Source organism: Arctopsyche grandis, chromosome 6, assembly GCF_051622035.1.
Source record: "Arctopsyche grandis isolate Sample6627 chromosome 6, ASM5162203v2, whole genome shotgun sequence".
Taxonomy (NCBI): domain Eukaryota; kingdom Metazoa; phylum Arthropoda; class Insecta; order Trichoptera; family Hydropsychidae; genus Arctopsyche; species Arctopsyche grandis.
In genome coordinates, this window is record NC_135360.1 from 7,930,853 (window position 1) to 7,957,877 (window position 27,025).

General features: G+C 35.3%; 4 protein-coding genes across 5 annotated transcripts; 1 reads left to right on the forward strand and 3 right to left on the reverse strand.

Annotated features, from left to right (window-relative positions):
• Positions 1–2,717: 2,717 nt before the first annotated feature.
• LOC143912916 (uncharacterized) lies at positions 2,718–4,638 on the reverse strand. The gene is made up of 2 exons (XM_077432373.1): positions 4,377–4,638; positions 2,718–4,302 (listed from the first exon to the last, which is right to left on the reverse strand). Exons 1-2 carry the CDS (start codon positions 4,482–4,484, stop codon positions 3,154–3,156), a joined length of 1,257 nt encoding a protein of 418 aa, XP_077288499.1. The 5' UTR covers positions 4,485–4,638; the 3' UTR covers positions 2,718–3,153.
• A 1,803-nt stretch (positions 4,639–6,441) lies between these two features.
• LOC143912514 (uncharacterized) lies at positions 6,442–8,645 on the forward strand. The gene is made up of 2 exons (XM_077431796.1): positions 6,442–6,640; positions 6,720–8,645. Exons 1-2 carry the CDS (start codon positions 6,443–6,445, stop codon positions 8,097–8,099), a joined length of 1,578 nt encoding a protein of 525 aa, XP_077287922.1. The 5' UTR covers position 6,442; the 3' UTR covers positions 8,100–8,645.
• Positions 8,646–9,442: 797 nt separating this feature from the next.
• Positions 9,443–25,279, reverse strand: LOC143912517 (uncharacterized). Its single transcript, XM_077431799.1, has 3 exons — positions 25,118–25,279; positions 24,809–25,042; positions 9,443–9,919 (listed from the first exon to the last, which is right to left on the reverse strand). The coding sequence occupies exons 1-3, from the start codon at positions 25,223–25,225 to the stop codon at positions 9,536–9,538; spliced, it is 726 nt and encodes a 241-aa protein (XP_077287925.1). The 5' UTR covers positions 25,226–25,279; the 3' UTR covers positions 9,443–9,535.
• On the reverse strand, positions 15,365–20,477 carry LOC143912515 (uncharacterized). 2 transcript variants are annotated; one of them, XM_077431797.1, is made up of 3 exons: positions 20,288–20,477; positions 19,985–20,218; positions 15,365–16,508 (listed from the first exon to the last, which is right to left on the reverse strand). In XM_077431797.1, the coding sequence occupies exons 1-3, from the start codon at positions 20,393–20,395 to the stop codon at positions 16,044–16,046; spliced, it is 807 nt and encodes a 268-aa protein (XP_077287923.1). In that variant the 5' UTR covers positions 20,396–20,477; the 3' UTR covers positions 15,365–16,043. The 2 variants fall into 2 exon arrangements, with proteins under 2 accessions (XP_077287923.1, XP_077287924.1); XM_077431798.1 differs by having other exon boundaries at positions 20,012–20,218; positions 20,288–20,473.
• Positions 25,280–27,025: the final 1,746 nt, after the last annotated feature.

Here is a 27,025-nt window from a genome sequence, read left to right on the forward strand (position 1 = left end):
GCGTCCATATAGAATGTACTAAAGAATACTGTCCGTACTTGCAGGATTCGGGCCGTGCTGGATAGGTATGAACAGATCTTTAAGGTCTATGGGGACTAATCTAGTTGTGAAGGTGTTCTTCACCACCAGTCCGCCATGTGTTATAGACAGGTTCGTCTGTGTTCGGTATTAAATACAGCTATATGTTGGATATGGTATTTATTTTGAAGTAACAACGTATACACAAGTATGATTAATTGTTGGCAAAAGTATGTCGTTCAGAGGTCTCTGTATGTGGTAGAGTGTCGCTGGCTCGGCATTCGGCTATGTTCGGCTTGTCTCTGGATACGGCCGTGTGTTGCTGGCTCGTTGTTCGGCTATGTTCGGCAAGTCGCTGGATGTGGTAGAGTGTCGCTGGCTCGGCATTCGGCTATGTTCAGCAAGTCTCTGGATGCGGCAGTGTGTTGCTGGCTCGTTCGTTCGGCTATGTTCGGAAGGTCTCTGGATACGGCAGTGTGTTGCTGGCTCGTTCGTCTGGTTGATCTTCCAAGTCCGCGTAGTGTAGTGGTGGCAGGTCAGGAGCTGGATGTCGACTCTCTGCTGCTGTGTGTCGGCGCTTGCTGCTGTGGGTCGACTGGTGTTGTTTGGGTTGTACCTCCTTTTATAGTGTTTCTGGTTGCTGGCTGTTGTTGATGCGTATGCGAGGAATGTGTTTTTGTCGATGGGGTAGACTTTTCTGGAACGATTAGCACCGTTCCGCTCGATGTAGTTTAATGGCTGCAGGTGTGCTTCGACTGGTTTGTTTCCGCTCTACTGGTAGGGGTGGAGCTTTCTCGAAGGTTTTGGCACCGTTCCGCTTGAGTTTAGTTTAATGGCTGCAGGTGTGCTTCGACTGGTTTGTTTCCGCTCTACTGGTAGGGGTAGAACTTACTAGAAGGTTTGGCGATTGATTCCAAGAAGTGCACGTGTTGTTTACGTATGCGAGTTCTGCGAGGAATGTGGTTTGTTGTTGTGGAATATTCTCGAATGTTTCGATGACGATGACGATGACGAGATTCCTACAGGTCTATTCATATCTAGTCGACGGTGTCACGACAACTGGCTCACGAGCCTTTCACTCAACGGCGCTACGCGCACGAAATTTCACTCACGCGAAAACTGGCTCACGGGCATTACTGAAAGTACTGATACTGGTGGTATCAATATTTGACCGAAAACAAGCATTTGGAACTACCGGAACTACAAACTTGTAGCACGCGGGACAGGTGTGTTGACCGTATCCCGGGATAACGAAACACATGTTGTGTTGTTTGTAAGACGATCTTTATTGCTCGATAAATACATTTGTTATTGTACATATGTACGACGAAGTCTATATGTAATGTAGTTGCTTCGACGGGTGAACCATGAGCGAATCGTTAGAAAGGTCTCCTTTACTTTATTTTGTCTCAAAAACAGATGTGTAACGTTTATTTTTCCGAAAATTCGTATTTATTTTTTGTTTTCAAGAAAAGTTTTAAATTAATATTTTACTGAATCTGTTCAATCAAAAATGATTTTATTTCTCGTATTTTTATTTACAGACGACCATTCTCACACAAAACAATGAATGAGATGGATTTAATCTTCACGTGTAACGAATTCGGTCCAAAAAAAGTTTTAGTTATTTAATAAAATTGCTTTCCGACCAAAACCTTATCAATATTAGTACATAAAGAATACAAATATAAATTTTCAGCTTGATACGTTCAGGGGTGTGGTAAAAAAACCGTGTGTTCACAACATTTTTGACTTTCCTAAGAGGAAAAAATCCCACTTCTGGTTAATTAAATTTAATGATTTTTTTTATTATATTTTCATCACATTGATACAAGGAATTATACCTGAAATCGCGAAGAGCACAGATATTTAAAGGGTCGGTTAAAATAGTGTAAGAAAAATCCGGTAAAAAATTTATATTTAACATGGCATTAAGTTTATAATTCTAGATATGAAATATCAGTTCAATACACCAAAAAGCTTCCGAGAAAAACATAAAAACTCCTCGATATTATAGGGTAAAAGTACTACTTCCAGTTGAGATAAAAATAATTTTATATATACATACATATATAAAATTATGAAAATAATAAAAAGACAATCAGAAACACACACTCGGACACAATTTTCTAGATTATGAAAACGTGATAGGTGATCGATTCTGAGTTTGAATTTTTGCATGATCTCAAAACTTCATCAATTGTTATTACGTACATATGTATGTACATAAATAAAATAGACAGTCGGTAGAAATTAAGTTAATTGATAGTCTTTAGTGACACAGTTTGATGGAAGATTTTTGCGTAGTTACCTAGTGCAATGGATCAGTAGGTAACAAATAATTTTTAATCTAACAAATATTATAAAATAAAATATATATTTTTTGTTCAAAAACATCTGACTATTAATTCCAACACTCACTTTGAGCACATCAATACTAGATTTTGAGTTAAAGACCACAAAAGTCAAAAAAACTATAAAAATCGCGCATTTTTATAAAAACTCATATTTAGTAAACGATCACTAACCAACAAAAATCATTATCATATTCGAATTCAGTGGGTCAAACTTAGTAAAGATTGGTTAGACAAAAATTATTTTATTACTAAATCTTCTTCGTGCAATGCTAACTACATCACTAGGTAACAAATCATTTTTGATCTAACGTATATTCTTAAATAAAATATATATTTTTTGTTACGCATTACACGACCGACATAGACCGATTAACTCAAGTAGTTCACTTGAAATTGTCAAATGAGACACTTGGTGACCCGTTAGTCATAGGTTGCTGATGCCTGCCGTAGAATATACTAAAAAAAATTCGACTATTTCATCATCTAAAATGTATGATAATCCATACAATATTAAAACACGTGCCATTCAAACAAATAAACGATTTTATTCATATAAATACACAAAAAACATCATTTTAAACTAATTTTTTGCTGGTAAATCATCACTTGCGTCGAACTCCCATATAACGTTGTCCAGTAAAACTTTGGTAAAATCCCATTACAGCGTCTTTTATCATTTGAGGTAAAATCCAACAGCTATGTCAGTATTTTCAGTATAAAAGAAACCGCTTAAATTGATTCGAAGTAATAATTTTTAATTATTACTCCCGACCGATACCTATAGTGCGTAATTCTCTCCGATTACCGTCAGAAATACTCCAAACAAATTGGTGGAGGAGCGAAACCGATTCCTAAATACAAATTCGTCCAAGTACGTAGCAAATAATTTGTGATTTGTGCCACATTGATGTGTCAGCTTACGTTTCGCTTGCAGCCACATATTCTCAAAGTTTTGCGTATGCAATTCACTATCATTTGAATCCAAAAACGAATGTGTGTATATTCCATTCGCAATATGTGGAATATTGTCATATGCTGCCCCACTTTTCGATATTATGTTTGAACCAGGCAGTATATGTCGGAGTATTTCTTTTTGCAGTGTATCTGCAGAGCGGTTTGGAACTACGACCGAGAAACATTTTCCAACGTTGCCGTCTTTCAGTTTCTCTATGCCCGCTAACACACAGTGGCCTTGACGGTGCTGGCCCCGATGGTATTTACGGTCGAAATACCAGTCCCACTCGTCAATCTCAACAGTGACTGGTTCAAAGTTCTCGTCTATACCTCCGATTTCACTGACATGTCTATGATTCCACTTCTTGCACTCCTCCCGGCAAAAGTTGCACCAATCAATGGCGGTTTTTTTACTAACATCTACTTCATCGACGATTATCGTTTGCAGAGAGTCTTTACACCACAAATAAATAAGTAATAAGATTTTACGGAACGGATTTCCACTTTGGAAAAAAAATGACTCTGAACGGATCGATTTTCGAAAGTTACACCGGGTGCATACCCATCTGAAACCATCATTTGTTTGCGCAAACTTTGACAATGACGTGTAATAACCACATTGGATGCAGAAACAGCTGTTCTTAATCAGTCGTCGTTTCGCCAACCACTGCAAACACTCTTCTATGTTCTTTGTCGCGTCATGTAACGAAAATAAATCCCACTTCTCGTTCTCTATCTGCTGGTTATCCATCAGCTGATGAACGTCCACTATTAAATTCTTTCTTGTCAACACTATTGTATTAAAAGTTCCATGTGTAACTCTTTCTATTTTTTTTATTTCTGAATGCTCAGTCGGCCTTCGTTTCAACGTTTCATCACTTTGAAGACAAACACTTTGGAAACGGGTCAAGAATTTCAAATTTTTGACACAAGAAAGACAAATCCTATCCGATAGCCCATCATCTTTATTAACCTGCAAATAGAAAGAAAGGTGGTATATAATGAGACTGCTAAGATGACCACAGGCTCAAAGTAACTGTTACTGACCTGCAGCCGGCAACATCTCCCAATGCGTCGTGCCAGTGGATGAGGATTGTCATGGATGGAAATGTAACATTCGGGGGAAGCAGATAAAAGGCAAAGTCTGCACTCCATAGCGCTAAATCCCAACAGTATAAACAACAACACTAACTGTCAAAAGACCTAACTTCTTCTTCTTCTTTGAAACTTGGTCTAAATATTACACAGTTCACAGCCATAATTAAATCATTTTTATTTATTTATATTACGGTAACCGAATAAATTAACGCTTTAAGGTCTGTTCATACTTAATAGTGATAGTTGACAGCTGTTCAATCTTTCGACATGGTTTTGGCGCAAATATTTAAAAAAAAATTAAATTTTTTACGGAATTTAAAAAAAAATTGTCCATCATCCACAAGCTCCTTATACAGTGTCCAAAACTCTCCTTCGATTTTTCTATTTTTTAACATGGGATGCACATCAAAACGCCTCCGTGCTTTTTTATTGCCTTCTTGAGCTTCTTCTTCCAACAACAACGCGATTATACATCATTTTTCGTTCGATAAACTTCGAAACGTTTTTGCTGACTTGTATTCTGACGCGTAGCTACGAATGCACGTCTATGCATTCATATTTCAAGTACTCGACAATACAACGTAAGCAATATTGCGCCGTATCGTCATGGCCTCTAATGTATAAGTAAGCCGATTTTGCCTTGCACTCGGCCAAATTGCTGTAAACGTGACGTGACCGCGACGTGTAGGTAGATATGAATAGAAATGTAATAAAATGACATATTTGAAACGGAGTCGTGCAGTGCTGAAGCCGTGCAGTGCCGTTAAGTATGAACAGACCTTTAAAAGAGAATACACAGCTATTGAAAGCACACATGCGACGGTCAAATGCTTTAGTTCGCCTTTACACGTGCTGGATTGATTAAACCGGCACCGCGCCTGTGCCGGGTACTAGGCTCAGTATTGGTGGGTATGCACAGTTACAACACTGAGCTTAGTACCCGGCGCAAGCATATCCACCGGTCTAAAGGTCTGACCACACTATGCGGCTGCGACCTGCTGCAGCTAGAGATGGGCAAAATTGGGAATTTTAAATGAACGGGAAAAAACCAGGAACTTTGGGAAAAAACTGGAAAAACTTTGGGAAAAAAAAACTAATACGAATTTTTTGCTCGTAAATTTACCGATTTAAAATTCAGCACACATCCAATTAACCCTTTTAAACGAAAACAAAAAATAGTGTGGCCAGAACACTATCCTAATAAAAATGTTTCAATAGAAAATACTCAATATAATATATGTAGTATTAACAGTGGGAAAAAATCCCAAGTGAAAATACGTAATTTTGACTTTTGATTTGAACTGGACGACTACTTAGAGATATTTGAAAGCTGAAAAGTACCACAAATGAAAGATAAAATACCCGACTATAGATTCCAATATTCATTTTGAACAGGAAATTAACAGATTTTGAGAAATCGACCGAACAACACCAAGATAAAAAAAAACACATATATCTCCGAATCTCGATCCAATCAACACTTTTTATTACCAGATTCGTGTTCACTGGGCATAGATCTATAAGAAAAGTCATATCTCGTCTCTGAACCATTTTTCGTGTCGAACAGTGCTATCGAACGTTTCATTTTATTGTGATCATTGGCACCGTTAACACTAGCGATATCTACACCGATATGTATGAAATTTTCCATATCCAGTTCCCACATTGCACTGGATATGGAAAATTTCGTACATATCGGTGGAGATATCGCTAGTGTTAACGGCTCCATTAGGTTTAATAACTGAGTATATGTATGACAACTGATCACAGCGAATACTCATTGATAATTTCGAAATATTTAATGACAATTCAGCTATTTTTACTGATCAAAAGCTGAAAAAACTACTAATCAATTATATACATGCCTTCATAAAGTACAAGTCAAATATCACCCCCCCCCCCCCTACCCCCCATCCTCTGAATAAATTAAGATTAATGTAATTAATCAACGTTCCTTCTAAGCTACGCGCGTGTAGTTTATAATTAGTATAACTAGTACAAAATTTAGACAAAAGATGTCACTAAAAAAAATAGCAAGGCGAAGCCCAGTCTATCTGATGAGAGGAGTCAGTCGCTGGCCAGAGTTAAATACAGGGGCGATGGAGTGTAGGCTTTGTCTTGGATCAGCTCCCACTGAGTCTTCCGTCTCGATCTTCGGCGATCCTCATCCAGAGCTGTTAGAACAACGCATTCGGACCTGCTGTCAAATTCAGGTCGGTTGCTGGTTACAATTATTGTGGACCCTATTGGTTAACTCTTCTCACCGCTTAATCCTACTTTGTTCATCTGCAGGTTAAAAGAGGCGACGGGTTTCCGGACACAGTGTGTCTTTCGTGTAAGACCAATCTGGAATTGTTAATCAGCTTTCGAAAGGCTTGTTTTCGAAGCAACGAAACGTCTCAACTGAGGTTAAGCGATTGTTTGAAGATCAAGACTGAAGAAGTTTTGTTGGAAGATTTAATATGGGACGATGAGCCCTCATTACCGACAATTCACCAAAATAATAGTGAAATATGTTTAAAGCCATTTCCCAGTGAATCTAAACTTGTTTTACCCAAAAGATCACATTGTAAAGGAAAGCTGTTCAAATGTGACGTTTGTTTAAAATCGTTTACTCGCAAGTATGACCTTGTGTTACATTTAAGATCTCACACGGGGGAAAAGCCTTATAAATGTGAAATTTGTTTAAAATCATTTACTCAAAAATATAAACTAAGTCAACATAACAAATTGCATACTGGGATACGACCATACAAATGTAATATTTGTTTAAAATCATTTATTCATAAATCTAGCCTCGGTGCACATAATAAATTGCATACTGGGATAAAACCACACAAATGTGACTTTTGTTTAAAATCATTTATTCATAAATATAAGCTTGCGTTACATTTAAGATCTCACATGGGGGAAAAGCCTTACAAGTGTGAAATTTGCTCAAAATCATTTACTCGAAAATCTAGCCTCTTGTCTCATAATAAGTTGCATACCGGGATACAACCATACAAATGTGACATTTGTTTAAAATCATTTAATCGAAAAAATGGACTTGTGTTTCATTTAAGATCTCACACTGGGGAAAAGTCTTACAATTGTGATATTTGCTTAAAATCATTTGTTCATAAAAAAGGACTTGTGTTTCATTCAAGATCTCACACGGGGGAAGAGCCTTACAAGTGTGAAATTTGTTTAAAATCATTTTCTCGTCAATCTGGCCTTGAGGCACATAAAATATTGCATACTGGGATAAAACCACACAAATGTGACATTTGCTTAAAATCATTTGTTCATAAAAATGGACTCGTGTTACATTTAAGATCTCACACAGGAGAAAAGCCTTACAAGTGTGAAATTTGTTTGAAATCATTTACTCAAAAATCTAGCCTCGGGGCACATAATAAATTGCATACTGGGATAAAACCACACAAATGTGATCTTTGTTTAAAATCATTTATTCAAAAATATGACCTTGTTTTACATGTAAGATCTCACACTGGGGAAAAGCCTTACAAGTGTGAAATTTGTTTAAAATCGTTTGCTAAAAAATCTAGCCTCGGGGCACACAACAATTTGCATACAGATATAAAACCACACAAATGCGACATCTGTTTAAAATCATTCATTTACAAATATTACCTCGTGCAACATAAAAAAACCCATAAAATGGAATAATAACAACATACATACATATTTTGTATATGTATAAAAATATTGGTTATTGTATAAATATACTGATAAGAAAAATGATAAATTATAATTGAAAATCAAATACAAAAATCTATTGTTTGACTCTCGTATTTTATTTATTTTAGGTTTAATAATTTTTATTTATCGAATGAGATTAATAAGATAATTTTGGTAAACATGCTTATGTACATAAAATGTTTAATTTTGTTAAAAATGTTAAACTGGTTCTTTTTATCGCGTCTTTGTGATTTATTTTTATTTTTATTTTTTTATTTTATTAATTGAAAAATCAACAGACAGGATGTACATAGATATGTATAAAAAAACAAAGAGTAAATAAATAATATATGTAACATCCGAGTCCAATAACAGATTTTTACAAAAATGAAAAAGATAAATATAAGGAAAACAAATTAAAAAGTAAAGTATAAAGGCATGACAAAATATGTAGAACATTGCATAATTAAACTATAGTATTAAAATATTGGGAAAAGGTTATAAAATAGAATATAAGAAGAAATTGAAATTTACAAATATAAAACAAATGAAAAAGGTAAATACAAAATAAAAAAAAGAAAAGGAAAAGAATGAAAGCTATAATATGATTAAATGGCACATTACATAACTGAACTAAAGTATAAAAATATTGGAAATATTGGAAAAAGATTATAAAATAGAATAGGAGAAGAAATGAATCAATCGGTCAAGATTCTCTTGATGTTAGACCTGAATTGATGTAGGGAAATACCAAATAGCAAATAATACCAAATTTATCAAAGTAAATATTTTTTCATTTCCCAATTGGCAAGTTTAAGAGGGCTGTACACCCGAAATCTTAATTTTGTTGCCGTTCCTTTCTTCGATATATATATATATATTGAGTGAATGCGACAGTTGCGCTTCGACCAGATAATACGTATTTTAAATCGACAAAATCGAGGTTTCGTATTCTCCAATTTTCTCCTCCGAAACTAGACCAATTTAAAAAAAAAATTCATCATCGGTATGAGAAAGATACTTTCTGTGCAACTATGCGCGTATTTTTTTTTTTAATCGACCGTTAAATAAGCACGCTGGACTATTTTCGTGGGTGTAAAAAAGAGACGATTTTATAGATGTTGGGTGGCTCCTAGCTCCTATAAAAAATAACTAATCAAAAAAAAATAAAAGCACAGATGCATGCAGATGGTGGATATCCATAGCATGTTAAAAAATAATTTCTCTAATACCATAATTGAGGAAGGAAGAAGTGTAATACGTTTGTATGAACATGGCGCTGGTGTCCAGCCTTCTTAAGGTAAGAAAATTAAAAATAAAATTACATTTACTTTAAGTTACTTTTATTGTATTACAAATCACGCCTAGTCAATATTTCGCTATCATTCTGGCGTAAAAGATCTTGAGTAATCATTACCGTGAACCTAAAAACTTGAAGTAGGTCCTTGACTCCGAGAATTCGATGAATTTGGATACGGTGAAAGCATTGGAGTCGGAGCATATTTCCCAGTACCGATAATAGCGTCATATAATAAAATATCAATATCCCTTTGCACTAACATCTTCGTTCGCTCATCTTTAATTTTCCTTAATTTCATTGCGACGGCTGCAGCAAAAATGTCATCATGTTTCTTTGCTTCCATCTTCTTCTTTACATCCATAATGGACAAAGCACGGGTAATTCTCGGGTCTTCATTGACAGCACGACGTTTCAGTGAGTTCTTCGGAGCCTTAAACTTTTCGACTGGCCTTTCATGAGAAGATTTTTGATCTTCATTTACTGTGTCATCCTGGATATCTTGTACTAGCTGAAATAATAATAAAATTTTGTTTTTCAGATGCCTAACACTTTAGAAGAATGGATGATGGTAGAGCGTCAATTTGACCATCTTTGGAATTTCCCTCATTGCATGGGGGCAATGGATGGCAACATGTTGTTATTCAAGCTCCATATAATACTGGATGTGACTTTTTCAATTATAAAGTTGATTTCAGCGTTGTACTTTTAGCACTGGTTGATGCAAATTATAAATTTATGTATGCAGATGTCGGTTGTTATTGTTCGCCTGAGTGAGTCGACCAAAACAAACATTTGTGCCATTCGCTGTGCAGCACAGTTCAGCACGCTGGTGGAATCTCTACTTTACGTACGCCGCAGAGTAAGTGCAATCGGATTAGGCCGAGTAGTATCCCAGAGACTATGCGACCGTTATAATTGTGGACACGGGGGTGGAGTTCTGCTAGTGGTTCGTCGTGAAGCAGTACGTTCCTGTCGACGCTTGGATCATCTTGAGACGGTAAATGGACTATTCGTCACATTGGAGTGGTCACAAAGACAATTTTTGGCATAAAAATTGCGAATACACAATATTTGGCACTCAAGTTCTCGTTAGTATGATGGACTTTTCGGCTGCCAGATGTTCGGTTATAGAGATTTTTGTGACTTTGTGACGAGTAATTTGTGACCAGTAATCACCGAACCCTTAAGACTACTGGCGAACATTTATGGATTTTAAAACTTACACTTTGTATGTTTGTTATTTATTTCCCAAATATGCCAGATGATGTTGTGTTTTGTTCAAATGTTTGACAGCTAACTTGACTTAATGTTGACCAATGCAAATAATTGTCACAATGTAGTAGATGATAACATTCAATTAGTGGCCATAGACAACTATCACCCAGCCTTAAACTTTATTTTTAAATTGTGTAGTGGAAGTGTATCTGTTGGTAAATCTATGACGTCTGAGCTACAACATGAATGTGGATGGATGTTTGGTAAAGTCAAGTTTGACAGACTGAACTCGTTGTTGTTATCTCAGGATTGGAGTCAAGTACAGATGTTAAGAAGACTGAACAGCAGCGCCTTGTCCATACAAACGTACTATACTTCTCCCTACCTCAATTATGGCACTAGAGAAATTATTTTTTAATATGCTATGGATATCCACCATTGGGGTGCATCTATCGTTTTATTTTTTTGATTGATTATTTTTTATAGGAGCTAGGAGCCGCCAAACATCTATAAAATCGCCTCTTTTTTACACCCACGAAAAGAGTCTAGCGTGGTTATTTAACGGTCGATTTAAAAAAAAATACGCCGATAGATGCACAGAAAATATCTTTCTCATACCGATGATGAAATTTTTTTAAAAATTGATACAGTTTTGGAGGAGAAAATAGTAGAATACGAAACCTCGATTTTGTCAATTTAAAACACGTTTTATCTGGTCGAAGCACAACTGTCGCATTCACTCAATATATATATTGATATATATATTGTCGCATTCACTCAATATATACACACACTCAATATATATATCGAAGAAAGGAACGGTAACAAAATTAAGGTTTCGGGTGTACAGCCCTCTTAATGACGCAGTTAGGAAATTTTATGATTTATTATATAATATTTTTAATCCTCTATTTCTGAAGAAAGCTTCATTTAACAACACTAGATATTTTCCGAAATGGTTTAATTCTGAAGTAATTTACATGATCAATCGGAAAAACTCTTTCCATAAGTTATTGAAGAAGTTTCGGAACCCCGTTGATTTTAATATATTTTCCAATTTGCGCACCAAAATAACAAGTATCTGACGGCATCCTGTCATCGTCGATATATCGACAATTGTGGAAAAAATATTTCTGCTAATCCAAAGAGCTTCTGGAATTATATTTCATCACGAAAAGATACTTCCAACAAATTTTCCACCATCCGTAATAAGGATGATATTAATTTTGAAGGAGAATATGAAATTTCTCATGCATTTGCAGAATATTTTGGATCTGTTTTTCACTCATCATCGTCGTATGTTCAGGATGCTGACGCTAGCAATATTTCGTGCCCTATGCTGATTATCGGAGAATTTTTTGATGCAGATGTTAAGTATGGACTTGATCGTCTAAAGTGTAAAACTTCGTGTGGTCCTGATCTTCTCCCTGACTTTGTGTTGAAGGGATGTCAGAGGGGCCTCATAAACCCACTCAAGTTCATATTTAACCATTCTTTGAAAACCTGTTCCTTCCCTGAAATGTGGAAAATTACAAAAGTAACACCAATTTTCAAAAAAGGCGATAAGTATCTGGTTGAAAATTATAGACCTATCTCTGTTCTTTCTGCACCAGCAAAGGTATTTGAAATAATTCTTCATAGATATATTTTTAATCATTGTAGCCAATATTTGATTGATCAACAGCACGGCTTTCGTCCTACTCGTTCTGTTGTATCGAATTTATTATGCTTTTCCAAAATAATAGGCAAATCTCTTGATTCTTCACTTCAGGTAGATGTTGTCTATACTGATTTTGAAAAGGCCTTTGATAAGGTTGACCATGGCATTCTCATTAGAAAACTTTCTAATTTTGGGTTATCTGGTAATTTAGTGCATTTTTTCACAGATTATTTGGCGAACAGAAAGCAATATGTTTCTTGCGGTATTCATAGATCGGATGAATACCATGCTTCATCTGGTGTACCACAAGGGTCCAACCTTGGTCCATTATTATTTCTTTTGTTTATTAATGATATTGGTGTGTCGATTGATCACTCTGGATTTCTCCTTTTTGCTGATGACTTGAAGATTTTTAGAACGATCAGTTGTCATTCCGACTGTGTGGGATTGCAGGATGACTTAGAATTACTATCTGAATGGTCTTTAAATAATAATCTACCATTCAGCCTGACTAAGTGCCATGTTATTTCCTTCTCAAGGTCTCTTTCCCCTATTGATTTCGCTTATAGTCTTCGGAACTATCAATTAACACGAACTGGCTCAACTGTTGATCTTGGTATACTGTTTAGGAGTGACTTCAAATTTTCGACTCATATTTCAGATATGTGCTGTAGGGCTACCAAAATGCTTGGATTTGTTCTACGCAATTCTCACTACTTCCAAGATCTGAATATAATGGTGTTACTTTATTGTTCGCTTGTCCGGAGCATATTGAAGTTTGGGTCTGTAATTTGGAGTCCTACTGAAATTAAATTATCTCTATTGATAGAAAGAGTCCAGAAGAAATTTCTACGATACCTGTACTTGAAAAAGTATGGGTATTATCCGTATATATTTCCCACGGCGTTTCTGCAAGGTACCTTGGGCTTTAATTCTTTAGCTTCTAGAAGGATTGTTGCCATTTCCAAATACTTCTTTGGAATTTTAAATGGAGTTGTTGACAATCCTTCGATTTTATCAGAGCTTAAGTTTTGGGCACCTGAGACCGGTAGAGCGCTGCGTAATCGACGACTCTTTCAACCTATCTTTGCAAGAACGTCTACTTTCAAGAACTCGTCACTGGTGGAAGCTATCCGGTTCCTTAATGTGATTGATGAGCATTTTGACCTGTTCAACTGTCATGTTGATGAGCTGGTTAGTTTCTTGAGATTCAATACGAGACTATTTGAATGATTGGAATTTTTATTGCTTTTTCTTTGTTATTTTCTTTCTATTTTTTCTTTTTTTTTTTGTAAGACCGGTGTGACGCTTTGGGGCAACCTGTTAGGTCACACTGGTCATTTTATTGTTGTTATTATTTTAAAATAATAAATTAAATATATAAATAAATAAATTGGTTTCCGAGGATTATCTCCAGGCTAAGTGCATTTAGGCTAAACAATGACCACCGAATTGGCTTAGTAACGGCACCCAGTTCCTTCTCAGAAGTGACAGCGATAGTGTGGGACTGAGTGTCGTGGGAATACATATCCGGGTACATGCCTAATAGGGAAGTAACCAGATGTATAATATGCTCTGAGCGACCTGTCCTTTATAATGAAGTACTTGGATCATATCAAGACATTCTGGACGGAGCATTCGCTGTGCTTGTATCTCCTGAATCACCAATAAATGCTGTGAAGTGACTTTAGCCTTTTACTTGGATCCTCCACCCACCCCTACGCAACATTATTACAAATAATACAATTTGTATTATATACAGGGTGTTTGGTAGCTCGATACAAAGAATTGAAGGGTTGATAGCTTACATAATTTACAATATTTTGAGCCACACATACCTCAGTCCAAAGTCTTACGGTTTTTTTTTTTAAAGATTTTTAGTGAAAACACCAAAATCTCACAGTTAATTGCTAATACTGCCCAAGTTAAAAGAGGTATGTTAGTCAGTTACTATTTTTTTGTTTGTCTAATGTTTATTCATTCAAATAAAAATAAATACAACCATCTGTGTCAACAGAAAAAAATAATAGAGGCACCATAATTTGTCAAAAATTGATAACTGGCTTATCCACAAGAATAGTCGAAATATGATTTTTCGAAGTGGAATTTTATTTAATTCTCATATAAAGACAATTTAATATATTATCCCTATTAATTCAGATTCGTGTAAATACGAGTAAATAACAGTAGCGAGTTTTTAGCTCGCAATTTTACCGATTTAAAATCACCACACTTCCAATTAACCCTTTTAAACGAAAACAAAAAATAGTGTGGCTAGAACACTATCCCAATAAACATGTTTCAATAGAAAATACTCAATATAAAATAGTATTAACAGTGGGAAAAAATCCCAAGTGAAAATACGTACTTTTGATTTGAACTGGACGAAAAGTTAAAAATTAAAAATTGGTCGCATTTTTAGGTGTGACCAGTTTTTTCGTGACCAATTTTCGGGTGTGACCAGTTTTCTCATGACCAATTTTTGGGTGTGACCAGTTTCTTGCGAACAGTTTTAGTGTGACAGGTGACGACGTGTGACCGATCTAGAGCGACCGGTTATCCTGTTACCGGTTCACATTTGACTAGTAATCACCGAACCATTTTTATATTCATATTTTTTGTCTTTGTATTTTTATATTCATGTTTTTTGTCTTTGTTTTTCATGTTTTTTTCTTGGTAATTTTAATTACAAAACATTTTTGAATTTTTCTATTGTCTTTAAATTGTAAATATGTATGTATATAAATTTTATTAAAATTCATTGAATTTGTTTATTATTTAAAACTCTTCATAAAAACAGATTCTAAATATACGCTAAAATTGAGCATTTTTAATGCCCGAAAACGCTAAAATGCAAAAATTAACAAAAATAGATGCCAAAAATACGTGTCTCTAGTCATCGGGTACAACACTAGTTAGTACATATTTGGTTTTTATTAGCTTCATTTTGCGTCAGTTGTGTTGTGGTGCGCAATGGATGAAGATGAGGAAATTATGATATTGAGATTCATATATGGAAAGAACCTTAATGAAATGGAAAGAACAAGAAAAATAAAGGTTTGTAATTAAACGAAAGCGGAGGTGGTGGACGGTTATATTAAAAACAATTTTAAAAACAGAAAATTATATATTGGAAAAAAAATGATGGCCGACTTACAAGTAAAAAACGAGTATGGTTTGTTCAATAACTTTAGTAGAATGTCTGCCAATGACTATGAATGGCTATTGAATACCTAAAATATCTAAACAAAATACGAATTATAGTGAAGCAATTCCAGACAAAGAGAAATTAGCCATCACCCTGCGATTTCTGGCTTCTCGGGATTCATATACAAAACTTTCATATATTTTTAAAGTTTCGAAGCAAGCGATATCTTCGTTTATCTCATAATTTTTTTTTTTTTTTAAAGAATTAGATTAAATGGACTTTACTTACTCTGTGTACATATGTATGTAAAATATGTGGAGATTTTTAATAAAAATGAAATATGCTTAATTATCAAAATTATCTTCTGGATGAGAAATTGCAGCAACATTACTGTTGACGGTTGGAAACTTAGGATTTTTTTCTACTGGTATAATATTTCGTGGAAAACTAATTGGTGGCCTGATGTTAAATGGGTGGAGGAGAGTTCCAGACCCACTGCTACTACATACTGGGTTCCTAGTTTTCAACCGAATGTGGATTATTGTATTTCTGTCATGACAATGATGCCATTGGGTTTCTTGAGAGCGACTGATGAGCTGGAGATAAAGTTCAGTAATACAGCTGTGGCGAATATCGAGAAGTTGATGTTGGGGTTCTTGAAGGTAGCTCATGAGCTGGAGATGAAGTTATGAAATACAACTGGGACGAATCACATGGAATTGGAGAATGTATTGAGGCAGCGTCAAAATCATAATTTGGTTCATATCTTCCCACATCTGCTTCAAAAATAATATTTGTAATTAAATGCTCAACCATAATCTTCGTACGCGAACTGTATGTTCTATGTTTATTTGCAATATATTCTCCATATGTGCTACTGGAGTCCCTCTCGCTCTGTATTTTAACAGCCTGCTGCATATTATTATAAGCTTCTTCAATTCGTCGATTCGATATAGAATTTTTGGTGCGTTTTAATCTCTTTGGCAATTTAAACGCCTTGCTTGTACCCGGTGTAGGACTATTTAAATCCCTGTCATCGGTATCATCCTCCTTTGATATTTCCAATGAATAATCCTGAAAAAAAAACACAGGGTACATGTAATGATTGTTGTAATAATTTTTTTTGTTGCAGATTCCCCAAAATATTGAACAATGGAAACTAATTGCAGAAACGTTTTTGAACAAAAGTGGAATTTCCCAGATTGCACTGGTGCCGACATGAACCCTCCTCCTACCCCCACGCAATTCCGCTTAACATCCACTCCTCAGCGTCCAATTTCTCTGATGTAACCGACACGCTTACGGATTGCGAGCGAACGGCTTGTGTACGAATCCCCAGAAGCCAGAAATCGCAGGATTATGGCAAATCTCTCTCTTTATTTATTTTAAAGTTCAGACCATTGTGGCATTACAGGAATTCCTAATGCGCCACAATGGTCAAAAAATATAACACAAACATAAATATGTTACATCCATACATACATATAACATAAGGAATGTCTTGCACCTACTGCCAGTTCCAATAAATAAGAACCAACTGCAAATACAAAACATCCCTGTAAGGCCCAAATGGAAGAGAGTAAATCAAAATTCTAATCATAAATCACAATCAATCATGAAAACTATGAAGAGCGCAGACTACCAGATAAATGGGTTAGAGTAATATCCGACAATTTACGCTCAGTAAGGTGGAAAATAGCACATACAGTCTCGGCAGCAACGATTTCATTAAGAAGTCGAATAGCTCTTGGAATAGGAGCCATTCGAAAAAGAACTGTGCTGACGGGAGGTACAGCCATCAAATGATGATGTCTACCACGCACATAGTTATTAGGGACATAAAGTGCCAACTGCTCCAGCAACAACGGGCATGACGCATTACCACGTGGTAGCTGGAGAACGAAACGAATTAATGAGAAGTTTCTCCGAAGTTCAAGAGAATTATACCCAAGCATGCCCAAAACGAAATGGGTAGGGTAGAGATATGGGTAATTCCCATATTCTTTCCTATATAGGAAACGAAGAAATGCTTTATGCACTTTCTCAATCATCAGAGAGTAATTTGCTTCATGCGGATTCCACACAATCGCATTATACTCTAGCTCTTTATAGAATAGCTACACTAGATATTTCGGATATTCAATAGTCATTCATATGTAGGTATTCAATGGCCAACTGTATTCAAAAGCCATTCATAGTCTTTGGCAGACATTCTACTAAATTTATTGAACAAACCATACTCGTTTTATACTTGTAAGTCGGCCATCATTTTACTTCCACTATATAAGTTTTTAATGTAACCTTCCACCACCTCCATTTCCTTTAATTCTTCTTGTTCTTTCCGTTTCCATATCATAATTTCTCGTCAAATAAAAACTCCATATCATAATTTCCTCGTCTTCATCCATTGTGCACCACAACACAACTGACGCAAAATGAAGCTAATAAAAACCTTGTAAAAATATGCACTACTATCTCGCCAGTACGCGCTATTTCATTTTTTCTCAAAGGGCAGTGGATGCAGGTGACAGCGGTATATGATTTAATAGCAGCTTTTAAAAATAATTTTCGCAGAATCATCGTTAGTCGAACCGTCGTAAGTCGAGGACTACCTGTATATGATTGTTGATGATTTAATTTTATATTAGATGATCTAATTTCGATATTTAATTTTAATTTTCAAATACAATAATTTAATAATAATTATAATTTTAATATAATTATTTAATAATAATTATAATTTTAATTTTAATATTTAACGTAATTTTTATTTCGATCAGTTTTTAATACATCTTGATATATGTATATGTAGTTTTATTTTTGGTTGGAGACGATGGGGTTCCGCAGTTCCCCTGCCGTAGACCATCGTTGAGAGTACAAGAAATTCGGAAAACTTAAAAATATGATTAACAAGATCGAATAATTATAGAAACTAATAAAACTAAAAACTAATAAAACTAAAAACTAATAAAACTAAAAACTAATAAAACTAAAAACTAATAAAACTAAAAACTAATAAAACTAAAAACTAATAAAACACAAGAAATAATTTTAAACTAATTTATATCAAATACGATTGGTTTTTAGAACAATATATATTTTTAGTACATACATATAATTGCTGACAGAATTTTTGCAAATCTATCAAGTCTCATAACCTACTAGCACGATAATTAAAATGCGATTCGGCAAAAACATCATTTGTTTAAAAATAGATTATAGCAGCTGTGTTGCGAAAATACTAGGTTCATCCCATATTTGTAAACATCCTATAAAAGTCCGGGAAGTTTTAAAATTATTGCAGAATTACCATTGAATCGTTTGACGAATTACTATCGCTTATAACAAATAAAAAGGCCCATATTTATGACACAGAAAAATGTGTAAAAAAAAAGATATTTCTAGCATTTTATAAAAATATATTTTTATTTCTATATCTAAATATATATAATTATATTTTTATTTCTATATCTAAATATATATAATTATATTTTTATTTCTATATCTAAATATATATAATTATATTTTTATTTCTATATCTAAACATTTGACATAGCAAAACTAGATTATGAGTCAAAGATTGAAAAAACTGCAAAAATTGCGCATTTTTTTCAACGCTTATATCTCATAAATGACAGCAAACCAACAAAAATCATTGTCATATTCGAATTCAGTGTGCCAAACCTAGTATAGATTGATTAGTCTCCACTCCGGTATTTTTTTACTTTATTTATAGTTATTGCTTATTTTTTGTAGTTGGAATAATTTATATTATACATATGTATATCATATTATTAAAAATCGCGTAAAGGGGGAGGGGGGACCCTTGCATAAGTTTTGCTTGAGGGCCCAAAATTAATAGCTAAGTCACCGCTCTTAGTGTGAGTTAACATATGGACAAAAAGTTTAGATTTGCAAACGAATGGTTGGAAGCATACGTCACATTTGTACAATTTTATTTTTTTGTGAGCTAATGAATGTCTCACAAGGGAAGATTTTTGGACGAATGATTTTAAACAAATTTCACATTTATATGGTTTTCCGTCACTGTGAGTAATCTTATGTGCAAAAAGCTTGGATTTGCTAGAAAATGATTTTAAACAAACGTCACATTTGTACGGGTTTACCCCGGTGTGAATAACCAAATGTGTCACGAGCATGCGTTTCTGAGCAAATGATTCGAAGCAAATATCACATGCATATGGCTTTTCCCCAGTATGAGATCTTTTATGTGTTGTAAGGGAAGATTTTTGTGTGAATGACTTTAAACAAATTTCACATTGGTGTGGTTTTCTGTTTTTATGGAGAATAAGTGAAGATTTGTAAGTAAATGACTTTGAACAAGTGTCACATTTATACGGTTTTGCACCAGTGTGAGTTATGAAATGTCTCACAAGAGAATATTTTTTAGCAAATGATTTTAAACAGATATGACATGTGGGCTTTTCCTCAGAGTGGGATCTCATATGTTTCACTAGTTCAAATTTAAGAGTAAATGTTTTTGAACAAATTTCACATTTAAATGTTGAGTGCGATTCCCATTCATTTACCTCATCATTGACAGGGGAATTACTAACGTTTGCCGGGGAATCATCTTTTGACTCGTCCTCCCATTTCAAGTCCTCCAGTAAAACTTCTTCTACTTTGATATCCGATTGCTTATTCGAACTTCGTTTCGATGTTTCGTCACTCTGAAGGCAAACGCTCCGAAAACTGTTCAACAATTCCAGATTTTTTACACATGGAAGACAAATTCTATCCGTCAATCCGTCATCTTTATTGACCTGGAAATGAGAAAGGTAGTAATGAGAGTGCGTTAAGGTGACAACAGGCTAAATGTAACTGTAATCGACCTGCAGCCGGCAACAGCTCCAAATGCGTTGTGCCAGTGGATGAAGATTATCATGGATGGAAACGAGAGATTTAGGGGAAGCAGAAAAAAGGCAGAGTCTGCACTCCATGGCGTCAAGTCCCAACAGGATAAACGATACGACTGTCAAATAGCTGCTTCTTGTTCTTTGAAACTTGGTCTAAATATTACACACAGTTCACAGCCATAAGTCACAAAGACAATTAAATTATTTTTTTGGGGACAATTTAAATGATCATCTTATAAAAAAATATGCATTTACCGTAAGAATTTCATAAATTCTGTTTTAATTTAAAAAAAAGTATCATTTAATATAAATATACAATTTAAAAATAATTCTTAATATATTAAAAAAAAACAACCATAATCCCACAATAATATGAGATATAATATAAATAATTCCAAATACAATGAGCAATAAAAAAAAGTGCCAGAGTGGAGACATCAATTTAAACTAGGTTTGGCACACTGAATTCGAATATGACAATGATTTTTGTTTGTTTCCTGTCTTTTATTATGAGCGTTTAAATAAATGCGCAATTTTTATAGATTTTTTAAAAATCTCGTAAAAAAAAATTTTGCGAGCAGTTTTCTTGCAACCAACTTTCCTGTACGACCAATTTTCCTGCGACGGGAGATTCGTCGCAGCGATTTTCATGCTAGTGGTTGTTCCGTTATAGAGATTTTAGTGACTTGGTGACGAGTCCTTTGTGACCAATAATCACCGAACCCTTCCTCTAGCGCCAAAACCATGTCGAAAGATTGAACAGCTGTCAACTGTCACTATCGATAACACTGTTCGACAAATGACGACTTTTAAAATGTTTCAGAGACGAGATATGACTTTTCTTATAGATCTATGCCCAGTGAACACGAATCTGGTAATAAAAAGTGTTGATTGGCTCGAGATTCGGAGATATATGTGTTTTTTAAATCGCGCGATTTTTCTATATCTTGGTGTTGTTCGGTCGATTTCTCAAAATCTGTTAATTTCCTGTTAAAAATGAATATTGGAATCTACAGTCGGGTATTTTATCTTTCATTTATAGTACTTTTCAGCTTTCAAATCTCTCTAAGTAGTCGTCCAGTTCAAATCAAAAGTCAAAATTACGTATTTTCACTTGGGATTTTTTCCCACTGTTAATACTATATTATATTGAGTATTTTCTATTGAAACATGTTTATTAAGATAGTGTTCTGGCCACACTATTTTTTGATTTCGTTTAAAAGGGGTAATTGGATGTGTGGTGAATTTTAAACCGGTTAATTTTCGAGCAAAAATTTCGTATTAGTTGAGAACATATTTGTGTTGCGTGCGCTGCATCATTGTATAAAACGATATAGAGTGGTCACAAACTTTTTTCAATGTGTTTTTAAATAATTTTGTAATGAAATAATTAGAAGGATTTGAATTTAATAATATATTTATTGAATACGAATATGTATAGCGTAAAAATAAGTATCAGTACATTTTAATCACCCGAATAAAAATAAAAATAGACATGGAAAATAAAAACAAAAATCAAAATGAAATTAAATACGAAGATAATGAACATTTCAAAGATAAATAATTGTGAAAAAATAAAAATATATCTATATTAAAATAAAATATTATGTTATATATGTTCAAATATCAGAACATATATAGGAATAAAAACAAAAATTTAATTTTTTTAAGTTCTTTGTACCTACATAAAAAATATAATGCTTTCGAAACAAAAATATATAAAATTGAAAAATTAAAAATATTTATTTATAAAAATGAAAAAAACATGAATAATATAATGAGAATATTTACATACATATATCACAGATATAAACATGATTGATAACTGGTTTTCCTCGATAAAATACATTGCCTTCATCTTTTTCGTTTGTACAAATTCTGGTTCAGCTCGACTCAATGTCCAGCAATAATCCGCTAACATTGTTGAACTGCATTTACCCTAGTACCGCTTCTCCATCACCGAAATATCTTGATGAAACCGTTCACCATTCTCGTCGCTCACTGCACCACAGTTATCCGGGAAAAAATTTAAATGAGAATGGAGTATATGTATCTTCAATGACATATTGCAACCTAATTTTTCATATGACGACAAAAGATTTTTAACAAGTTCCTCGTAATTGTCAGACTTTTTGTTTCCAAGAAAGTTGTTTGCTACCAACTGGAATGCATTCCATGCTGCTTTTTCGTCACCATAGATAATACGGTTATACTGTTCATCTTTCATGAGCTCCCGAATTTGTGGACCAACAAAAATGCCTTCTTTAATTTTTGCGTCACTAATTTTTGGAAATTTCTTGGCTAGGTATTTAAAAGCTGGTTCATCTCGATTCATAGCTTTAAAAAAATTCTTAAATATACCTAATTTGATATGCAGTGGTGGTAATAAAATTTTAGTGGAATCCACAAGTGGCAGATGCTTTACATTTTTTTCTCCTGGTTCGAGTGATAGTCGGACTGGCCAATCCATCTTCTTGTAATGGTCTTTTTTCGCTCTACTGTCCCACTCGCATAAGAAACAACAGTATTTTGTGTAGCCTTGTTGCAATCCTAATAAAATAACTATTACTTTGAAGTCACCACACAGTTTCCATTTATGTTTATCATAATTGATGTATTTTAAAAGGGTTTGCATATTTTCATACGTTTCTTTTAAATTGTCTGCATACCCAATTGGAACTGCCGGTAGGGTGTTTCCATAGTATAATAAAACGGCTTTTAGGGCAGATTTTGACGAATCAATAAATAGTCTCCATTCTTCTGGATCATATTTATATTTTAGAGCGTTCATCAAACCTTCTATGTTTTCGCAGATGGTAAGTCTTCCATACATTCTAAAAAAACACTCGAAATCTGCATGGCGGCTACGAAACGAAGTTACTTTTACTTTTTCCTGTAGGAATTTCCATTGTTGTAACCTAGATCCCAATAATTCTGACTTGTATTTTGGCAAGTCTAGATCTCTGGCAAGGTCGTTTAATTTGTTTTGATCCATCTTAAGATTTGGATCAGGCTCGACATCGTTTTGAAAATCCGGATCTCTTGAGGTTGATGGCAGTTCACAAATTTTGTTTATCTGTTCGGGTTCAAATATTGTGGAAATTTGCGGTGGTACTGGAATAGAGAATTCTTCATTGTGGGGTACAGGACGAAGAGCGGATGGTATGTTGGGGTAGGTCATACTTAGCCTTTTCTTTCGAGTAATGCCACTCCGAATCGGAGGAGTAACACAAAAATAGCAATCGTTGTCATTCCTTGGCTCTCTCCATATCATGGGAATAGCAAAACGCATTGATCGTCTCTTCCCTAACAACCAACCGCTAAGATTTGATGTACAAATATTACAACATATATGTGGCGCCCAGCTTTTATCCTGATCGCCTATCTCACACAACCAAAGTATAGATGGTAAGCCCTTTTGGTTGTTTGGGTTATAGAACGTCTTTGCGATAAAAAAGTGATATTACCGCAAATGTAGCAAAAGTTATCTGGTCTGTTTATACACTGCCGTTCCATTTTGTCCACACGTTGCACATTAACGGTAAAGAGAACACAAAGTTATTTATGACGGTCGCGAGGATTAAAAATCAATTTTAATATCACACACTCAAACAGTTCAAATAAAAAAAAAAAATATTTTTACGTAAATATACGTTTAAAAAAATTAAGTCTATAACTTCGATCTGTAAAATTCTATGGTTTTATCAACACCTTTCCACTGCTCTTAGAATGAGTTTTCATATGGACAAAAAGTTCAGATTTGTAAACGAATGGTTGAGAGCATATATCGCATTTGCGCAATTTTACTTTGTTGTGAATTAACGAATGTCTCACAAGGGAATGTCTTTCAGTAAATGATTTTAAGCAAATATCACACGTGTGCGGCTTTTCCCCAGTGTGAGATCTATTATGCATCACAAGAGAAGATTTTTGGACGAATGATTTAAAGCAAATTTCACATTTATATGGTTTTTCGCCAGTGTGGGTATTCTTATGTGCAAAAAGCTTAGATTTGCGAGCAAATGATTTTAAACAAACGTCACATTTGTACGGTTTCATCCCAGTGTGAATTACCAAATGTCTCACAAGGGTGCATTTTTGAGCAAACGATTTGAAACAAGTATCACATGCATATGGTTTTTCCCCAGTATGAAATCTTTTATGAGTCACAAGGGTAGATTTTTGTGTAAATGCTTTTAAACAAATTTCACATTGAAATGGTTTTTCCCCGGTGTGACTGTTTTTATGGAGAACAAGTGAAGATTTGTAAGCAAATGATTTTGAACAAGTGTCACATTTGTAAGGTTTTACCCGAGTGTGGGTTATCAAATGTCTCACATGAGAACATCTTTTAGCAAATGATTTTGAACAGGTATCACATGTGTGTGGCTTTTTTCCAGTGTGGGATCTCATATGTTTCACTAGTTCAAATTTAAGAGTAAATGTTTTTGAACAAATTTCACATTTGAATGCTGAGTGCGATTCCCATTCATTTACCTCGTCATTGACAGGGGAATTACAAACGCTTGCTGGGGAATCATTACTTGACTCGTCCTCCCATATCACATCGTCCAGAAAAACTTCTTCTATTTTGATATCCGAATGCTGATTCGACCTTCGTTTCGACGTTTCGTCACTTTGAAGACAAACGCTCCGAAAACTGCTCAACAATTCCAGATTTTTAACACATGGAAGACAAATTCCATCCGGTAATCCGTCATCTTTATTAACCTGGAAATGAGAATGGTAGTATTCTGAATATGTGACGGGCAAAATGACAACAGGCTAAATGTAACTGTAATCGACCTGCAGCCGACAACAGCTCCAAATACGTTGCGCCAGTGGATGAAGATTATCATGGATGGAAACATAAGATTTGGGGGAAGCAGAAAAAAGGCAAAGCCTGCACTCCATAGCGCTAAATCCTAATAGGATAAATGACAACAGTAACTGTCAAAATACGTAGCTTCTTCTTATTCTTCTTGAGATTTGGTCTAACATACTCACAAATTACAGCTATATGTACCAAGGCCACCAAGCGCTTTTTTTTTTAGAAAATAAAGCCCTTTATTTCACTACATTAAATTAACAACGTTTTTATTATGGAAAGGCCGGGGAAATAACGGGATTGCAGGTATAGCTTCGGTCCGCATGGAGCTAGGTATATTATGTTCCATTATCTTTGCGACTGCCAGATGTATTTTTCCAAGGATATTGAGTATTAGTTGGTCATCGAAAGAACAATGTCCTAGATAAGGGATTGGGTGTAAAAACACTATATTTTCACGAATTAACTTGAAAACGTTCAGTTTCTCTTGTCGTCTGTTCTTGTTTTCTGGTTAATTTTTATTGTGATTAAAATTTTCAACACTTTATTTTTCACACATTTCTATCACAAGGTAAGATTTTTGCACTACTCGCATGCTGTACAGACTCCAGGGATGTTCAACTCGAGAGCACCCCCGAAGTCGGTTTTGTGAGATAGCTAGTGGTAAGCTTGGGCGGGGCTGGTTTCCTCAAGGTGCCTTCCTTCGTCGTCGGTGGTCTGGTCTCTGCTGATGTCGGCTCGGCTTGATGTATATCTCGCTCTCTCTCGTACAGTGTGCGTAAGTGAGTGTGATACAGGACAAAGGCGGGAAATTGTATAATAATGAAAACAGGTTGTAATTCTGTTTGTATGGTGACTGTATTTTATATATAAATATATATACAGAGATCAAGCAGGGGGGACAGAGGGGGGGGAGTAACAAATTAGCCACGCGTGCCTTTTGAGGTTAGCCACGCGTAGCTCAGTTGTCTGCCTTCTGGACGAAGACAGACCAAGCTTCCTCTGGTGCACACCGGACGGATACTGGAGCTGGTCTCCAAGTATCGTCACAACCCTCACCAGCCTATAGCTGGTGATTTCGGTGGCGAGGTGGGCCCCGTAAACACCGGAGTGTTTACGCGCCAAACCGCTATCGACCACTGTCAGTTTGTGTGCCAACCGCTGTCTCAGGGTGGCCAGCACAAAAATATATCGGCCAAATCGTGGGTCGTAAAGCCACGAAAGCCGATCATCAGACATAGTCTGAACATACTCCCCCCGTTGGAATCCAGAGGATCGGATTCCAAAACAAATGAATTAATCAAGAGACTAATGAAGCATGACAAATGAGATAACAAAAGAACACAACAAAAAAGACATAAACAATACACAATCAGTAATCAAAACAAAGGTTCGTCCACCGTCAATCGTCCCGCTGTACATTAACAGCTGACTAAGCCCGCAAGAAACAACCAACAAGGTAAACAAACAAACAAACAAACAAACAAACAAACAAACAAACAAAAAACCAACACCAGTGCTAGGTAACAATATTGTTAAGCCGTTACATGTCCCATATGCATTGATAGCTCCATTACCAACACCAATCAACAAACAAGAGACAAAAAAAACTAAATGGAAACACATTTAACTAAATCACAACACAAATTAAAGACGCCAACTTTAATGTGGGACGTTTTGAACGTTCGCCACACCGTTGCACAAATTCACTGAGTGCTGCTCGACTGGCAGTCGAGCTACTCGCCGGACTGCTCGCTTGGTGTTGCTGATGGAGGAGTAGTAGGACCTACTCCTGTGCCCCTGTCTGCCAGGGGCCGCTGCTGCATGTGCTGGTGTGGTAGCACCCTCGCTCCGGGCTGATCGACCAGATCCTCCTGCTGTTGCGC